This window comes from Rattus norvegicus, chromosome 9, assembly GCF_036323735.1.
Source record: "Rattus norvegicus strain BN/NHsdMcwi chromosome 9, GRCr8, whole genome shotgun sequence".
NCBI lineage: Eukaryota > Metazoa > Chordata > Mammalia > Rodentia > Muridae > Rattus > Rattus norvegicus.
In genome coordinates, this window is record NC_086027.1 from 73,920,997 (window position 1) to 73,938,868 (window position 17,872).

A 17,872-nucleotide genomic window follows, 5' to 3' on the forward strand; every position below is an offset into this window, starting at 1 on the left:
TGGACATTGCACTACCTGAGGACCCAGCTATACCTCTCTTGGGCATATACCCAAAAGATGCCCCAACTTATAACAAAGACACGTGCTCCACTATGTTCATAGCAGCCTTATTTATAATAGCCAGAAGCTGGAAAGAACCCAGATGCCCTTCAACAGAGGAATGGATACAGAAACTGTGGTACATTTACACAATGGAATATTACTCAGCTATCAAAAACAATGACTTTATGAAATTCATAGGCAAATGGATGGAACTGGAAAATATCATCCTGAGTGAGGTAACCCAATCACAGAAAAACACACATGGTATGCACTCATTGATAAGTGGATATTAGCCCAAATGCTTGAATTACCCTAGATCCCTAGAACAAACGAAACTCAAGACGGTTGATCAAAATGTGAATGCTTCACTCCTTCTTTAAAAGGGGAACAAGAATACCCTTGGCAGGGAAGAGAGAGGCAAAGATTAAAACAGAGACTGAAGGAACACCCATTCAGAGCCTGCCCCACAGGTGGCCCATACATATACAGCCACCCAATTAGACAAGATGGATGAAGCAAAGAAGTGCAGACCGACAGGAACCAGATGTAGATCGCTCCTGAGAGACACAGCCAGAATACAGCAAATACAGAGGCGAATGCCAGCAGCAAACCACTGAACTGAGAATAGGACCCCCGTTGAAGGAATCAGAGAAAGAACTGGAAGAGCTTGAAGGGGCTCGAGACCCCATATGAACAACAATGCCAAGCAACCAGAGCTTCCAGGGACTAAGCCACTACCTAAAGACTATACATGGACTGACCCTGGACTCTGACCTCATAGGTAGCAATGAATATCCTAGTAAGAGCACCAGTGGAAGGGGAAGCCCTGGGTCCTGCTAAGACTGAACCCCCAGTGAATGTGATTGTTGGGGGGAGAGCGGTAACGGGCAGAGGATGGGGAGGGGAACACCCATATAGAAAGGGAGGGGAGGGGTTAAGGGTATGTTGGCCCAGAAACTGGGAAAGGGAATAACAATTGAAATGTAAATAAGAAATACCCAAGTTAATAAAGATGGAAGAAAAAAATAAATTCCACTGACAGTGAATTTCATCAGACTTGGGGCTCTGAAGTCTTTGTGTTCAAAAAGACTTTCTCCTGGTCTGTCATTGTCTTCTTGATTCTCTTATAATTCCACTGGTTAATCAATAGAAAATACATTTTGGATGGTCCCTGGTCTATATGTCACTGGTCTTTTCCTGCTTCCGCTGAAGCTGTCTATTCAGACACCAGCCAGGCCTGGCCTCTAAAAGTGCCTGCAGGTCAATAGCTATTCTGCCAGAGGCTGATGATTAGAACCACAGGAAAAGGGGAACGGTAGTCCTTGCTTCACCTGGGTACCAGATCTTGTTTCTCAGGCAAGCTTTATCCATATTAAGTGATGGGGATTGTCTAACGTGAGGCCTTCCATTGTATCTCAGGCACTTCTAAGAAAAAAAAAGGCACTTAATACTTAACCCTAGTACTTAATACCTATATGTAAAATAGCACACAAGCCTCTGATTTCTTCTTTACCTCATATTCTCTTTAAATTTTAAAGTTTCTTTTATGTTTTTAAAGATTTACTTTTATTTTAAAAATTTTTTCCTGTGCATATATGCGTGCAAGCATGTGTGTGCATGTGTGCAATTGTGTGTGTATGTGTGCACGTGTGTGTATGTATGTAAAAGATCCTGTTTATTCATTGTCATCTTCCAGGGGAGCATAGTATCTAAGATGAAGATGTGAACCCTTTTGGATATGACTCCGAGCTACAAAACCAGAAGTGGCTCTTTAATTTTACATGTGAAACAATTAGCTACAAGGGAGTGGAGTCTAGGGTCTAAAAATTTTAGAAAGTATCCTGAGAGATTGTGATGTGGCCCAACTTCATTGTACTTTGATAAGCACCGACTTTGGTGCAAATATTGTCTAAGAAGCATTTAGTGTTCCTTTCTGTTATAGTCCGTAGCATAGGCAGCAGTTACTTCCTGTGTGGTCCCACTACACAACTATCATCACAATCAGATCACAAAAGCCATATTTGATCTTTATCAGACCAGGATGGATACCTCTCACCTTCACAAACTAGGAAACTGAGGCACCGAAATGCTAAGTGACATAATTCACCACTTGCAGCTAGTAACAGGGCAGGAAGCAGGTGTTAGCCAGGGCCATGGCATCTTGTGAAACCCCTGTCATTCAGGACGAGCCTCAGTTGGTTTCTGTACCTACAGTGATTTTGTTTCTAGAAACATGGTTACTTTTCCCTGTAGATTCTTAATCTCCCTGCCCTGCGTACCCCTAGTAATAGCCAGGCAGGTCTAGATCACCTGATGCTCTTAAACTGAGTCCTTAATGGTTGCTCCTAGTAATGGCCAACTGTGGGCCTCAAAGGGAAACTTTTCGACCCCTTTCTCTCCCCAAAGCTTAAACCACCCCAGCTAGCAAGCAGTCAAGAGGATCGGCTCTTACAAAGACAAGCCCCCACTTTTGGTTTCCCCCAGCATCTGTGCTTTTGTCTTAAGTTGCACGTTTTCTTTTCTGCTTTTCCCTTCCCACCTACCCACAAGTTTGAGACCAGTCACATCCTTTCTTTGCTGTGCCCTTCCATGGAAGGCGAAAGGAACAGAGGACTCTGTTATTGCATGAAACACACAGGAAATATTTTATTAATGTCCAGATGGAGAAAATGGTAGAGTAAAAATATTTCAATAGAAATCCATGATTCTCCTCAGAGAGCCTACCCTGGCATTCATGGCGCCCCAGTCGTGGTAGCGCCTGTATTCTCCAGGCCTCAGCAGGTACTGCCGCCCCCGGTAGTTGGGCATCTCATAGAGGACCCAGTAGCCCTCCATCACGTGGAAAGAGTGGAAGTCACTGAAGTGGAAGCGGTCCTGCAGGTGGGGGCAGTCGTCTGTGATCTCCACCATCTGGCCTCTGTAGTCCTCTCGCTCGTAGATCCTGATTCTGTGAGAGCTGGACTGTGTGTCGGGAGAACAGCAGACAAGAGGATGTCAGAAAACCTGACCTGAACTTGGAAACCCAGCACATGCTGCCCCCTCCAGGGGGTGCACTTCCTATCTTTTCTATAAGGAAGGTGATTAAATTGAAAACACCAGGAACACTGCATGATTTAGGAGGTTGTTCACAGTGAAACTCGAGATCATCACCACCCACCGTTCCTTTGACATAGACCGTGTGCTCTGTGGAGTTTTCTGGAATTACCTACCACCTACATACTGGCCCTCCTCAGCAGCATTTTAAACAACTAGTTTTCTGTTTATTTGTTTAGTCTCCCCTAATCAACCCCCTAGATTCTTGGTGATCTGAGGTTCTCTTTAGAAGGTATAAAATTAATTTGGTATTACAGTGAAAATCCAAATGTATCTTTAGCAAGAAAGTAGAGGGAGAGAAGTCGAATTGTCTCTTCCACAGGAAGAGGATGGGCCAAATCAGGGAAAACGCTCAACCCAGATATCCCTCCACCTTTCTTTGCCGCCTCGGGTCCTTTACAACCTCAAACATTGTAAAGCAAGGATAGCTCAAAGATTGAGGTTCAGCTCTCAGCTCTAATGCATGCTCTGATAAATCAGGTCTGGGCAACGCCAAAATTGAATGTTTGAGATCCTGAGGAGACCTGCGTGGATCAGGCCTGCAAACCTTTAGAGCAGTGGGGTCTCAAACTTCCTAATGCTGCGATCCTTTAATACAGCTCCTCATGGTGTGGTGACCCCCAACCATGAAATTATTTCCTTGCTATTTCATAACTGTAATTTTGCTACTGTTGTGAACTGTAATGTAAATATCTGATATGCAGGATATCTGATATAAGACTCTAAAGGGGTCGCGGCCCACAGGTTGAGAACCCTTGCTGTAACACAATGAAAGGTCAGGCAGCTTGTCCTAGGTAAACCTTCTCTTCTGCTTTTACTGTCCCTGCTCCTTCCCAGCAAGAGCTCTTGGCTCAGGGTCTTTCTTCTATCCTCGAAACCTACTGGAGGAAGGGGTCTCCCAGCAACTGTCTACAGGCACAACCTGCCGCTCAGGAGGCAGCCCCTGAGGGGTCAGTGTCCTGCTCTTTGAAAAGGACTCACATGTGTGCAGACAAATTTGATCCTCAGGATAGCTTGTCACACAGAGCCCTTATGACAAGATGTTCTTTTAAGAGAAAAGGAAAGGCCAATGCTTTGAGTCTGTAGAAAGGAGAAGGACTTGGAAGCGGGTGGGGTGGCTAGGTAGAGGAGGGAGAAGAGGAGGAAGAAGAGGAGGAGAAAGAGGAGGAGGGGGAGGAGGAGGAGGAGGGGAAGGAGGAGGGGGAGGAGGGATGGGACACAGAGGGAAGAGAGGAGGAGGAGGGAGGAGGAGGCAGCAGCTAATTTCTGAAGTGGGTTATTAGACAATTAATGGGATCCAGGCTGCTGGGGCTTCCTTTGGGTTACAGTTGATGTTCTGGAAGCTTTAGAATCCCACTTCTCCACCCCTTGGCACGTATAACCATAATTCAGCTACACCTATCGGCTCAACCGCGGGTGACAAGGTCTGATGTAAATAAAGTCAAGGAACATGGATGAACAACCTCAAACCATCAGGCAGCCTCTTGGTGTTCAAACCGTGGCCCAGAGGCTCTGAACTAAACCATGTTCTTGTTATTTGATTTTAGCCAAGTAAATGAAAAGGACCAGTGGAGAATTTTACTTTCAGACATGTTTTTGAGGAAACCTTGGAGAACTTAGTAAGCATAGAGGACACAGAACCAGCAGAAGGTGGCTGCCACTCCAGGCTTGAGCCGGCCACAGATGTTACTAGCTGGTCAGGATTGCATAACTGAAAGTGGGTAGGGGCCCTAGGAAAAGACTCACGTGGGGGATGAGGCGGCAGGAGCGGACAGAGTCGCTGAAACCCATCCACTGCTGGTAGTCAGGGTAGTCCCCGCGACGAAGGAAATACTGGCAGCCTGTGAAGTTGGGCTGCTCATAGAGCATCCAGCAGCCACTGTCCACGCGCACAGAGTTGCAGCGGCTGAAGTAGGGCTGCAGGTTGGAGTGGTCTGTGCTGCACTCATAGTGGCGGCCCTGGAAGCCGCGGTCCTCATAGAAGGTGATCTGTAAGGCAAGGCAGGGGTCAGAGGCCTGATGTGGCCTGGACCCCAGGGCAGGTCCCTTCCCTGACTGAGGATGCTCTGGGCTCACCTTCCCCATGGCTGTTGTTTGCAGGTCGGATGGGATGGTGCTGTTGGTTGTGTAGGGCTGGGAGCAGGGTCTATATATATAGCAGGAGGTCTGCTGCGTTGGCAGGAACAGCACAAAAGGGGCCCGCGGGGGGACAGGGCACGTTTTTTCTCTCTCTTTCTATATAATGACTGTGGGGGAGGTGTGGGTTATTGTATGTTTTCTCTTACTCTCCAGAGCTTTCGAATGGATGACGAATCACTGACCTGGCTAAAAGGGTCACTTGATGCCGCTTCAGCCTTTAAATGAAGCTGATTTGGGAAAAACTGAAATAGGGCAAAGACGTTTAACTCGTTAACATCTGTAATGAAATGTTTTAGCCGCCCTTTGACAGTTTCAAAACAATGTGTATATGACTAATAACGCAATCCAATTAACAGTCCTGAAAAGGTGGTGGTGGCGGCACCGGAGTGAATGTACTTTCTCCGTAGGATGATGGAAGTCCAATAGGGTTCTCCTTTGTCCTGTACTCTGGAGACAGAGGCTGGCGGGGGTGGGGGATTAGAGGGCAGAGAAGGGCAGGGGAAGATCTGTGTGAGTTCAAGGCCAGGACAATCTGGTCTGTAAAAATGAGTTCCAGGAAAGGCAAGGTTGTTACACGGAGAAATCCTGTCTTGAAAAAAAAAAAAAAATCAACCGAAAAAGAGAGCTTTCTTATAAGCTCCATGCTGATCGGCTAAGAACCAGAGAACTAACGGGACTGAGGGAACGCTAAATTTAGACACCTAAGTTCTGTTTCCCAGAGTGTGATGAGACCACGCCCATCTGCTTGGGCCTCCTTCTCCACGCCTCAATCAGCGCAGGCTTAAGTCTTGGCGTTCACAGGGTGACTCACGGCCATTTTACACGGGTAAGTTTCTATTTGCATTGACTTTGCAGCAAGACATCGGTTTGTTCGAGCTGCTAATAAAAGCAAGGTAACAACCTGTAAGGAGGACATTTGGAATCAAACAACCTTGTAAAGACGCTGCCTTCATCACCGGGAGCAAACCCTGATTGATTGTCCGGTAATCAGTGTACTGGCTAAAGGGGCTGGACCCTCTCCTCCTGTCCTCAAGACTCCCAACTGCAGCAGGTACCTCACTCTCTTCAAAGCAAGGTCTCTCGACCTCAAGCTCCGCACAAGGCTGACATTCTGGCTGAAACATACTGGTGTATGGGACTGTCCAGAGAAAGGCAATGTGCTTCTTAGCGTCCTGTCTCCACCAGCAGGTGTCGGCTGACCCACTCAGCTAATCGGGATAGCTAAGATTACACCCCCAGCTGCCACTGGCCTTGAGAACTGCTTCTGGGGAAGCTGCACTCATTCCTAAGCAGGGACTCTTACCTCCTGAGTGACATACTCAAAATTGTTTTCCCTGAGCAAATTTAACTTGATTGAGTCATAAGCCTCACATCTTGGACTTTTAAAAATTGTTAATTTGGGATTTATAAATAAGTAGGAGAAACAGAGCAAGGCACCATTGATGTATATTTTTATTATTTATTTACTTACTTATTTCTTTAGAATTAAAAAATATTTTACGTGTAGGAGCATTTTGCCTGCATGTATGTACATGCACCACATACACCCACGATGCTTGCCATAGTCAGAAAATGGAGGCTGTGTCCCCCTGAAACTGGAACCCTGAGTCACTGTGCTTGTTCTGGGAATTGAGTCCTCAGGAAGAACAGCAAGGGTTCTTAACTGCTGGATATTTCTCCAGCCCTCGCTGATGTATTTCCTTTGTTGGTTTTTTTGAGACAGGGTTTCTCTGTGTAGCCCTGACTGACCTGGAATTCATGATGTAGACCAGGCTGGCCTCGAACCCAGAGATTCACCTGCCTTGTTCTGCCTCCCAAATGCTGGGATTAAAAGTGTGTGCCACCACCACCTGCTGGCTGTTGATGTTCATTTTTTTAAAGTTCAATCCTTACTCCTTTGATTTAATATGTGCATCTCTAAAATCTCTCTGAGGGAACTAGTTTAAGGTACATACAAAGAAGTGGTAGCTTATCTAAAAATTAGGTGTAAAAGAAATGCCCAAAATAGTCTGTTAATTAAGTAAATTGTGAAACATCTGTTTGATGAGTTCCTCTGTGACCATCAAAATCATCTGTAGAATTTCTGAGAATTTGTTTAAAGATATAGAAAATGTTCACCATATGTTAAGGGGGAGAAAGTAAGTATATTGCACATAAAACCTCAAAACCACTTCTGAAGATAAAAATAAAGACACTGTAGACATGTAGAAGGAAATCTTGTGCTTGTGGATCAGAATATTTATTGTCATTAAGATGTCACAACTATCTAAAGTAATCTACGGAGTCAAGGCAACTCTGACAAAATCCCAGCAATATTTTATTCAGAAACATAAAGATGTTCCCTGAGATTCAGTTGACTTCTCAAAGGACCCAAACAGCCAAAGCAAACTTGGAAAAGAACAAACTAGGCGGGCTCATATTTCCTGATTAAAATTCATTACAAAGTTATGGAAATAAACAACAATGTTACCAATGGAATAAAGTCAGGAATCCTGAAGAAATGGGAGGGGGGTCATATGTGTTTTCAAAATGGCTTTTACAAGAATATTGAAGTCGCTCAGCAGAGAAAATACATTAAACTAAACTGAAGAAGTCAGAAAAGAAAAAACAGGTCTGCTATGATTCCATTTATTTGACAGGAAGTAGAATAAATGATGCTCGTCAGGCGCTGGGGTGTGCGGAATGGGGAGATGCTGTTTAATGAGGGGAGAATTGCAGTCTGGAATGATGGGTATTTCCACCAGCACACAGTGGCAGTGTCAAACACTGTGAATAGGTCAGATATACTTCAAGTCACATGAGCCAAAATGTCACCCGTGCTTACACAATAGCTCCTCCTGTAGGAAACAGAACTGAGAGTAGCTTATTGTTCATGTTTAAAGTTTTCTTTATGTATCAACGTTTTGGGTGATGGAAAGGTTTTACTTCAAAATCAAAACATAGTGGCAGGTGCTTCATTTGAAAACTGCTGTTACTCGGGGGCTGGAAAGATGGGTCCGTGGGCAAGAACGCTTTTTGTTCTACTATGAGGATCTTCGTTTAGTGCCTGTGAAATGAGCTGGGCATGGCCTCATGAGTAACTGGAAACCCAATGCTGTGTAAAGGAGGAGACAGGAGGATTGCTGGAGTTGGCTGGCAGCATGGCTGAAAACAAAAGTGGCCCTAGGTTCAGGGAGGGAGCCTGCCTCAAAGGCAGGGAGTGATAGAGGAGGATATCAATGCCCTCCTCTGGCCTGTACATGTACCCTCTCACACATGTGCAATCATCTATATTAAAATTTCGTTGTATTTCACACCCATGTTTATGATGAACTATTGTAGCCCAGGTATGGAATCAGCCTAGTGCCCATTACGGGGCCAATGGCTAAAGAAAGTACAGTATGAGGTTTCATTCAGCCATTAAAAAGAATGACGTTATGTCATAGGTGAGGAAACGGATAGAATTTGAAATCCTCGTGGTAAGTAAAATCAGTCAGTACGATAACAAAAAAGGCTGCTGCATTTCATCAAAAATATATAAAATGTTGAGGTAACAACTGTATCATAAATATAATCTTGAGCTTTTAAATGTTAGTTACAACTATATCAAACATCTTCCAGATTATGACTTATTTCCTAAGTATTCTCTGAAAGATGCTCACATTTTGTTATAAAAGTGCCATAGTTGACTATTCCTACAGTTTACTATGTCTACAGAAGACCAGCCAGCTCTAATTCTTTATTGCTGTGGCTCTTCAAATAAACAGTTTGCATATAACATTTTCTATTTTTAGAACCTGTTTCATAAGAATCCTTGGCAGAAGACTCACTGGGTCTAAAGTTAGTTCACATCTTTTTTTTTCCTGCTGTATTTTTGTTGTTGTTTTGTTTTGTTTTCTTTTCTTTTCGTTTTGTTTCATTTTGTTTTGTTTTGTTTGAGACACTACCTTGTTATATCACCTGGCTGTCCTAGAAGACGCTTTCCTCTTTTTTTCTAGTTTTAGCCTCCTTCCAGCTGGTGCTGCAGGCTGGTAGTGTACCTGTGCCTGACTTCTCTGTGGCTCTTAGACATTCTTCTTTTCTAAATTATTCATTTTATGTGTATATGTGTCTGAATATATGTATATGCAACATGTGTGTTCAGTGACAGGGGAGATCAGAAGAGAGCATGGGATCTCCTGGAACTGGAGTTACAAAGAGTTGTGAACATGTGGGTGCTGGGATCTGAACCTAGGTTCTCTGTAAGAGCAGTAAGTGTCTTGAATGCTGAGCTGTCCCCAGTGGCTTGCTCATAATATTCTTTATGAGCACAACTATAAAACTGTGTAAGTGTCAACTGTCAACTGTAGATTCCATCTCAGTTGTCCTTCTCTAGTAGTTTGTGAATTTGAAGGATTTTAAGAGAACTTAAAAGCATTAAGACTTAAATTTCTTCTATGTGTTTAATAGTAGATAAAATAGTAACATTAATCTTTGTGGCCCTTTCTTCCCCTCAAAGGTTGTTGGCTACCAGCCAGAGAGAACAATGGGAGCAGAGGTGGGGAGCAGGGTTCTACACAGCCACAGCTCTGTGTGTGTGTGTGTGTGTGTGTGTGTGTGTGTGTGTGTGTGTGTGTGTAAAGGACTTCTGGAGACTGCTGTGTTGAAACAAGTCTACTTTATTGCTTCAGGGATAGGGTATATAAGGGCTTTTTTTTTAGGGCGTATGGTTGGAAAGGGCTAACTGGTCATAGCATCAATCAAGCAGGAAGGAGAGGGTGATTGGTCAAAATATAGCACCTATTTATCATGTGGGTGGGAAACCAGAGCGGGGAATGTGTGCTGAGGTATGCAGTCTTGCAGAGAGCTCTGCACAAGGGCACTTTTCAGACAAGACCAGCCATCTGTGTTCAGGGACACTCTCCAGACAGAGGCAGACAGAGACAGAGATGCCCAGCTGAAGAGGGGAGTCCTCCATTTTGCTGAGCTCAGGAAGCCGTCTGGTCATGGTGGCCTGCAACCTCAATGGCAGGGTTCTCCAACAATACTGTAATTTTTCTTCCTGGGCAGCATCTTTCTCCATGCACTTCATCGTCCATCTTCATTTAGGTGCTTCCTTCTGATTTCTTTATATCACTCTCAACACTCTGAAAATATTTTAATGTCCTCTTTAAGCCTGGGCATGTGTGCTCTAGGTACAGTTAAAGATTTCTGTTAGTGTTTTCCCTCAGTCATGCTTTCTTGTCTCTTAACTCAGATGCATTTTACAACTACCGTCTGGTTATCAAGGATACCAACTTCAGGGCAATGCCGATGCTGGTTAGTGCATAACATCTGAGGCCTTGTTATTGTCAGCCTGGTGGGTCAGTGACCTTGGGACTTCTAGTCACTGAAGTGATAGGTTTCCACCTTACTTGTCTATTTAACGTGGAGTTGCTATTCTTGAGTCTTCCACAGCCCTACCAACTCTGACCTCATTCTGGCTGTGGGATTAGGGTGTTTTGAACTGGTTTGAAGGACTAGGTGGAGAAACAGCAGCTCAGCAGGCCAGAGAGGAAGAGTGATCCAGGGGAAGGGAAGGACAAAGAGCTATGGAATCATTTTTTGTATGTGGAGGACTCGTAAAAGTGAGAGCAAACGGTGACTGACTGCAGCTAGGTTGGGGCTAGTTTCTCAGAGAAATTAGGGTTTTCTTTATGGGTAGTGGAGAAATTTTAAAAGTCATTTGTGGGTTTTTTTTTTAAGTCTTTGAAGGTCTTTTTAAAAAAAACTAAAAATATTTATTTCCCTTTTTGTCTTTTTAATTGTCATATATTAATTATACATAGAAATTGTTTTATTATTTTTTGTAGATGTATATAATGCATCTTTTCCCCAGCTAATAGTCCCTCTTCTTACCCCCTACCAAATCCATGAACCAGTGAGTCATCAAGGCTTTGTTCAGGTTGGATGAAAGTCTCTTTAAAGGAACATACGTTCCTTACCAGGGGCTATACCACTGAAGAAATTCCTCTCTCCCTCACAACCATTAGGTGCTTTCCTGGACCCCTCTCAATCCCCAGACAGGATGTTGACTTTATGCAGGTCTTGTGTAGGTAATGCTGTGAGTTCAAAAGTGTCTAGAGTGGTGATTTGAGTGAGAATGGGCCCGCAGGCTTACATATTTGAATGATTGGTCCCCGGTTGGTTGGACTGTTTGGGAAAGATTAGGAGATTTGGCCTTCTTGGAGGAAGTGTGCCACCAGGTGTGGACTTTAAAGTTTCAAAAGAGTCCTGTGATGCCCAGGTGCTCTCTTCTCTCTCTCTCTCTCTCTCTCTCTCTCTCTCTCTCTCTCTCTCTCTCTCTCTCTCTCTCTCTCTCTCCCCTCCTCCCCGCTCATGTTTGAGGATCAAGAGGACTAGAGGAGAGCACTTAGCTGTTCCCTTAGTGTACCATCACAGACTCTGACCCTCTGATACCAAAATCCAAATTAAACACTTGCTTTTACACGTTGCCTGTTCATGGTGTTCTTTCATAGTGGTAGAAATTTAACTAAGACTAAGGCTGTGATGGAAAGATAGCGTTTCCCACATTTCACCCCTTCCTCTGGCTTTTTCAATTTTTCTGCTCTCTTTTCCACAATGTTCCCTGAGCCTTGGGCTGTGCAATATAGAGTTCCCGTTGATGGCTGAGCATTCAATAGTCACTTACTGTCAGAGCTTTGACCAGTCATGAGTCTCTCTGCAGCTATCGCTGCCCACTGCAGAAGGAAACTCCTCTGACCACCACTGGTACTAGCATTAACGTATGGGATTAAAGATAATCACTGAGAGAGCAATATGACAGGTACATCATATCCATTTCACAAAAACAACAGGAGCTTTCCAACTAGGGCCTATGAACTTCTCAGGCCCTGGCTTTCGACCACGTTCATGATACTGGACTGGAGTTCCGTCCTGTGGAGGAGAGAGATGATATAATCAGATCCATACTTAAGCACTTACAAGGACGTTCTTTTCTTAAGAAAAAAAAAATCGAGCAATGGCAACAGCAGTACAACAGAGGAGAAGTCAGGAAATACAAGAGGCAAAGAGAGAACCAACCTAAATGAATCCAGGTCCTGTGCACAGCGTGCTAGCACATGTGTGTATGCTGTGTATATTGTGTATGTACAAGATAGTATAAACATATATAACTTTGCAAATATTACAATGTAATGTTGTAATACTTGTGCATGTATATACAAGGGGATGAAGTTATAAATTTAATTCTTTTCTTCTTCTTTTTTTGGGGGTGGGGTTTGTTTGTTCTTTGACAAATTGCTGTTTGTCTCTTTGCACTAATGCCATGGTAAGAATCCGAAGTGTGTGCTGTCATTACTTTAGCATAAATCTCCCTGAGTACATATTGAAAACCAGTAGTTTCTCAAAAATCTTGTTCTTATTCTATCTTGGCTACACATGTACTTGAACTAAAGACAATGGGACACCCACTTGAGGGGTTTATTATGCACACACAGGTTTATTGATCCCAGTACTAGAAGTCTCAAGGTTGTTGGTGTTGACTTGGAGTTTTGAGGATTTCAAGGTCAGCATCTCTGAAAATTTCATGTCCTTTCCTTCGTAATTGTCACCTTCTTGACATAAGATGATAAAGTAATGGGGACATGCTGCTAGGAGAATCTGCTCTTTCGGTTGGGAAAGTGGAAGTTTTCCCATCTACTAAGTATGTCCCTCTTTCATTTCAGTGGCCACACTGGTGTCAGGTGACCACCTCAGCGGGAAGGGAGTCTGGCAGAGATTTGCAAACTCGTCCTTTTCATACAATGTTTGGAGAACTGGGAGTTCTCTGAAAGGCCTGGAGAGATGGCTCAGTGGTTAAGAGCACTGACTGCTCTTCCCAAGAGAGGATCTAGTTCAGTTCCTATGTGGCTGCTCACAACTGTAACTCAAGTTCCAGGGACCCAACAGCCTCTGTGGGCACCAGCCATGCAAGAGGCACACAGACATTCATTCAGGCAAAACACTCAGCCACATAAAAAAGAAAACAAGGGGAAAACTGCTCTGAAGCTCTTTATGGTCTCCAGTCACAGAAACCTGATTTTAAAGTCGGGAAGATCATGCTTGAACTTGACTTCCAGGTCATCCACCCATCAGAGAAACTGAAAATAGATTCCTAATCATTTGGAAGCAGCATGTTTTTTAAAGTCTGGAAACTCAAATGAAAGAGTGGTATGAAGGTTATTTTACTTTTTTAAACGCTTTATTTTGCAGAGTGTTCTGCCTGCATGTGTGTACACGCAACGTATGTCTGCCTGCGCCAGAAGAGGGTGTTGTGTCCTCTGGAACTGGAGTTACAAACAGCTGTGAGTCGCCATATCGGTGCTGGATCTTCACCTGGATCCTCTGCAAAAGTGCAGAGGCAGCTCTGAGGCAGCTCCCCAGCCCACCAAGATGTTTATATATGTAAAGTTCTTTTTGTATGACGGTGTGTTTCTATTGTGAGAATTTTCTTTTTTACTCATGAATCATAACACAGTTTGAGGTTTGCATTGTGTTTGTGTAAAATAAATATATTTTACATTTAAGTAAAATAACGAGGGGCAGGGTGGTGCACATCTGTAACTGAGGCAGTGGAAGGTTGGAAGCATCTTAAGTTTGAGCTAGAGGGATAGCTCAGTCCATAGATTGCTGTGCAATCATGAGGATTGAGTCTGATGCTCAGAGCCCATGTGAAAATCCTGGCACGATGGCTGCTGTCTGTAATTCAGGCATCAGGGTCTCAGAGAGAGGAGTCTTTCTAGGCCTCTCTGTTCAGTCATTCTGACCTATGCATTGATGACAAGTCCAGCAAGAGGCCTGTTTCAAAGGGAACCAAGATAAATGGCTCCAAAGTAACAACCAGCTTAGCCTCCAGCTTCTGTATGTATGGGCTGTATACATGTTAACACATTACACACATGTGCACACACATGCACACTCATCACACATTTTCATGTGCACATATGCACTCATGCCACACACATGTACACACATGCCCACATATCACACACATGCACATGCATACATATGCACACATTGCACATACATGCACATGCACACACATTGCACACAAATGCACATACATTTTATCTGTGCACATACATTACAGCATATGTACACACATTATACATATGGACACACATCACATACGTTACACACATCATATGCACACACATTGCACACATGCACACACATCATATACATGCATATACATCACATATTCACATGCACACATATGCATATATATCACAAACATGCACACACATGCACATGCATACACATGCACATTCACACATGGACATGCATGAACATAGATCACATACACATGGACACACATCATATACACATAGACACACATCACATACATGGACACACATGCACACACACATGTACACACTTCACACACACATTTACGTGCACACATGCACATACACACACAAGAAGCACAAGTTTGAGGCTAGCATGGGCTAAATAGAGACCCTGCTTTGAACCAATAAACATGAGCAAACAGGAGCTAAGACAAAAGAAAAAACACAGAAGCAAATCAGTGCCGGGAACACACAGAAAATACTTTATTAGCTTCCAGATGGAGAAAGGGTAGAGTAAAAAACCAATTTAATAGAAATCCATGACTCTCCTCAGAGAGCCAACCCTGGCATTCATGGCGCCCCAGTCGTGGTAGCGCCTATACTCCCCGGGCCTCAGCAGGTACTGTCGCCCCCTGTAGTTGGTCATCTCATAGAGGACCCAGCAGCCCTCCAGCACATTGAGGGAGTAGATCTCATTGAAGTGGAATCGGTCCTGGAGAGAGGGGCAGTCCTCAGTGAACTCTACCATCTGGCCTCTGTAATCTTCCCTCTCGTACAGTCTGATCCTGTGGGAGCCGGCCTGGCAAGTCCAGAAAAGGAGAAAAGCAACGATGAAGCAGTTCTAATGCCTTAGGATGGCCTCAGCTGCATCAAGCCATTTGACATAGATATAGAACACATTAATTAACTCAGACTACTTATAAACTCATCACTATGTGGACAGACTCCAGAATTTTCTAAGATCAGGGAGTAGGAGGAATGAATTGGAGAAGGAACTGTGAATGTGTTCAGAAACTACCGGGCTCAAACTACTCCCTATGCAGCACACTGTATAGCAAGCACCAGAGAAAAATCATGACCCTCAGCAGCTTCTCACTACTCGGTTTGCTGTTTGGGGAAAATGTCTTTATATTAAGATATATCAAAATATTCAGTATCTTAAGCATCAGACAACAAAGACTGCTCAGTTAATAATTTATAACTATAATGAGGGGAAGATGGAGAGATAAAATCAGTAAGCCCGAGGGCCAGTGTTTTCAGCTGTAAAACATCTGTGTTGCTCTGTGTTGAGGGAAAAGACTGGATTAGATGGAAGAGCCCCTAGATATGCTTGTCGGGGACAAAAAGAGCAAGGAGACTTTCAACACATTACACCCCGTGTTCAGTAGCCACCATATAGCATATTTAGTCATTCTATTTTTCCATCCTAAATGATTGCAAGACAGGACTCAGACTTCATACATTCCCCCCTGCAGCTAATGCGTTCTTACTCCACAAATACTTAGGAACCAATTTGTAACTGGGTAACAACTCTGCTTTTTGGATGTTATGGGAACTATTGACCTAATCAATTCTAGTTATGGATTTCTTTTTACACACGCTCAGCTCTACTTCCAACATTTAACCTTATACTGGCAACTGCAGTCAGGGTCCCCAGTGCCTCCCCGTCTTAACGAGAATCTAGACTCACGTGGGGGATGAGGCGGCAGGAGCGGACAGAGTCGCTGAAACCCATCCACTGCTGGTAGTCAGGGTAGTCCCCGCGACGAAGGAAGTACTGGCAGCCTGTGAAGTTGGGCTGCTCATAGAGCATCCAGCAGCCACTGTCCACGCGCACAGAGTTGCAGCGGCTGAAGTAGGGCTGCAGGTTGGAGTGGTCTGTGCTGCACTCATAGTGGCGGCCCTGGAAGCCGCGGTCCTCATAGAAGGTGATCTGTAAGGCAAGGCAGGGGTCAGAGGCCTGTTGTGGCCTGGACCCAGGAGTAAGTCCCTCCCCACGTTCTGGGTGCCCTGGGCTCACCTTCCCCATGGCTGTTGTTTGCGGGTCGGATGGGAGGTTTCAGTTGAGTGTGTAGGGCTGGGCGCGGCGGGATCTATATATATAGCAGGAGGTCTGCTGCGTTGGCAGGAACAGCACAAAAGGGGCCCGCGGGGGGCAGGGCACGTTCATGTTCTCCTCTTTTCTCTTTGCTGTCATAGACCACGGGATTCATTGTGGGTTTTGGTTCTATTCACTGTGGAGTATTCGGGTTGCAATCACCAGCTGATGCTATTGAGATTGTTTGAAACAAAGTAATTTGGCACATTGTTTATTTAATAATAGGAGCAGGATTTCAGCCATTTCACAGACAGACCACATTCTTCTTTGTATAGGTGGACAAAACATAAATGTTTAAGTGGGGAGAGATAACGTCTTAATGTAAGTGTAAGTTGTCTGTAAGATCTGTTATGCTACTCGTGGGTGCCCCAACTCTGAATATGAATTAATAAGAAAGAAATAGACTCAACTGAATGGTGAAAATTTCAAGCCCTTTGGAGATCAAGTCCTCTTTAGAATTAAAGTCGTAAGAAATTGGGATTATTTTACGAAGGGAGTTCATAGAATTTCATACTTTCTCTGTGACAAACCAAACCAAACCAAACTGAAATTCCCAATGAGTCAAAACAGTCTTCAGTATTTCTTGAGACTTTGTTGGAAGCAGGAGGCAAATAGACCATCTCTTTTTGGCAATGTGTGGTTCTGCATCTGAAAGGGAAAATAGCTTTAAGGTGCTTAATCGCAGAACCAAAAGAGAAAGTCTGAGGAAGTGAGAAAACCTGATCCACCAAAGACACACAAAAAAACCTCATCACATCTTAGATTATAAAAGAAAACCAATTCCCAAGGTGCAGGGTCCAGGGGGGATCTGGGAGACACTTTCATCCTGCGGAAGACAGGCATAAACAGAGCCTTTCACTCCGAGGAAACGGACTAGAGGAGTCATGGCTGCAGTGAGGAAGGGATAACTGCCCAGAAGCCGGCCATCTAGGAAGACTTTACGGAGGATTTATTGGCTTGGAAAAGTTTGATGAGCTGGAAAGAGCACCAGAGTGGAAGATGTCTGTCAAGTCTAGCTTCTTTCATGTTCAAAGAATTATTCACAGTCCTGTTACCCCATGGAAGGACCTTGCTGTGCCTTTCGCTCCTCCATCTCTTTAGGTGAGGACTTAACGAACTTGAAACCACAACTATGTGCAGTGTGATGATTGAATTATTATCTTCTGGTTGCTGGCTTTCTGACAGGATGGCTCAGGAAGAAGATACCACAAGGGGACATGTGTATATAGGGGGAATCCACTGCCTCTGTTGATATGAATAGTATTTGAACATATCTGACCAAAGAAGAGGATTTTCTTGATCATTGTGATGGCTTTATATCAGCCTGAACAAACCAGGGCAATGCACTGGACTTCCTATAGAGCAGAAAAACTAATGGTTGGGTCAAAATGTGGCTCTGTTTAAATGTTGGCAGAAAGTGCCACTGGTGACA

The 17,872-nt window shown here is 44.1% G+C and overlaps 2 protein-coding genes and 1 long non-coding RNA gene across 5 annotated transcripts; 1 reads left to right on the forward strand and 2 right to left on the reverse strand.

The window, feature by feature from the left end:
- Positions 1-2,664: 2,664 nt before the first annotated feature.
- On the reverse strand, positions 2,665-5,262 carry Cryge (crystallin, gamma E). The gene is made up of 3 exons (NM_173289.1): positions 5,212-5,262; positions 4,882-5,124; positions 2,665-3,003 (listed from the first exon to the last, which is right to left on the reverse strand). Exons 1-3 carry the CDS (start codon positions 5,218-5,220, stop codon positions 2,731-2,733), a joined length of 525 nt encoding a protein of 174 aa, NP_775411.1. The 5' UTR covers positions 5,221-5,262; the 3' UTR covers positions 2,665-2,730.
- Positions 5,263-5,893: 631 nt separating this feature from the next.
- Positions 5,894-13,805, forward strand: LOC102552040 (uncharacterized). Of its 2 annotated transcripts, none has more exons than XR_010054806.1 (2): positions 5,894-6,100; positions 13,486-13,805. It is a non-coding gene; the product is annotated as an uncharacterized LOC102552040 (long non-coding RNA). The 2 variants fall into 2 exon arrangements; XR_001839839.3 differs by lacking the exon at positions 5,894-6,100 and adding an exon at positions 6,116-6,325.
- Positions 13,806-14,801: 996 nt separating this feature from the next.
- Crygd (crystallin, gamma D) lies at positions 14,802-16,413 on the reverse strand. Of its 2 annotated transcripts, NM_033095.2 has the most exons (3): positions 16,363-16,413; positions 16,033-16,275; positions 14,802-15,141 (listed from the first exon to the last, which is right to left on the reverse strand). In NM_033095.2, exons 1-3 carry the CDS (start codon positions 16,369-16,371, stop codon positions 14,869-14,871), a joined length of 525 nt encoding a protein of 174 aa, NP_149086.1. In that variant the 5' UTR covers positions 16,372-16,413; the 3' UTR covers positions 14,802-14,868. The 2 variants fall into 2 exon arrangements, with proteins under 2 accessions (NP_149086.1, XP_063122697.1); XM_063266627.1 differs by having other exon boundaries at positions 16,033-16,393.
- Between the last annotated feature and the right edge of the window lie 1,459 nt (positions 16,414-17,872).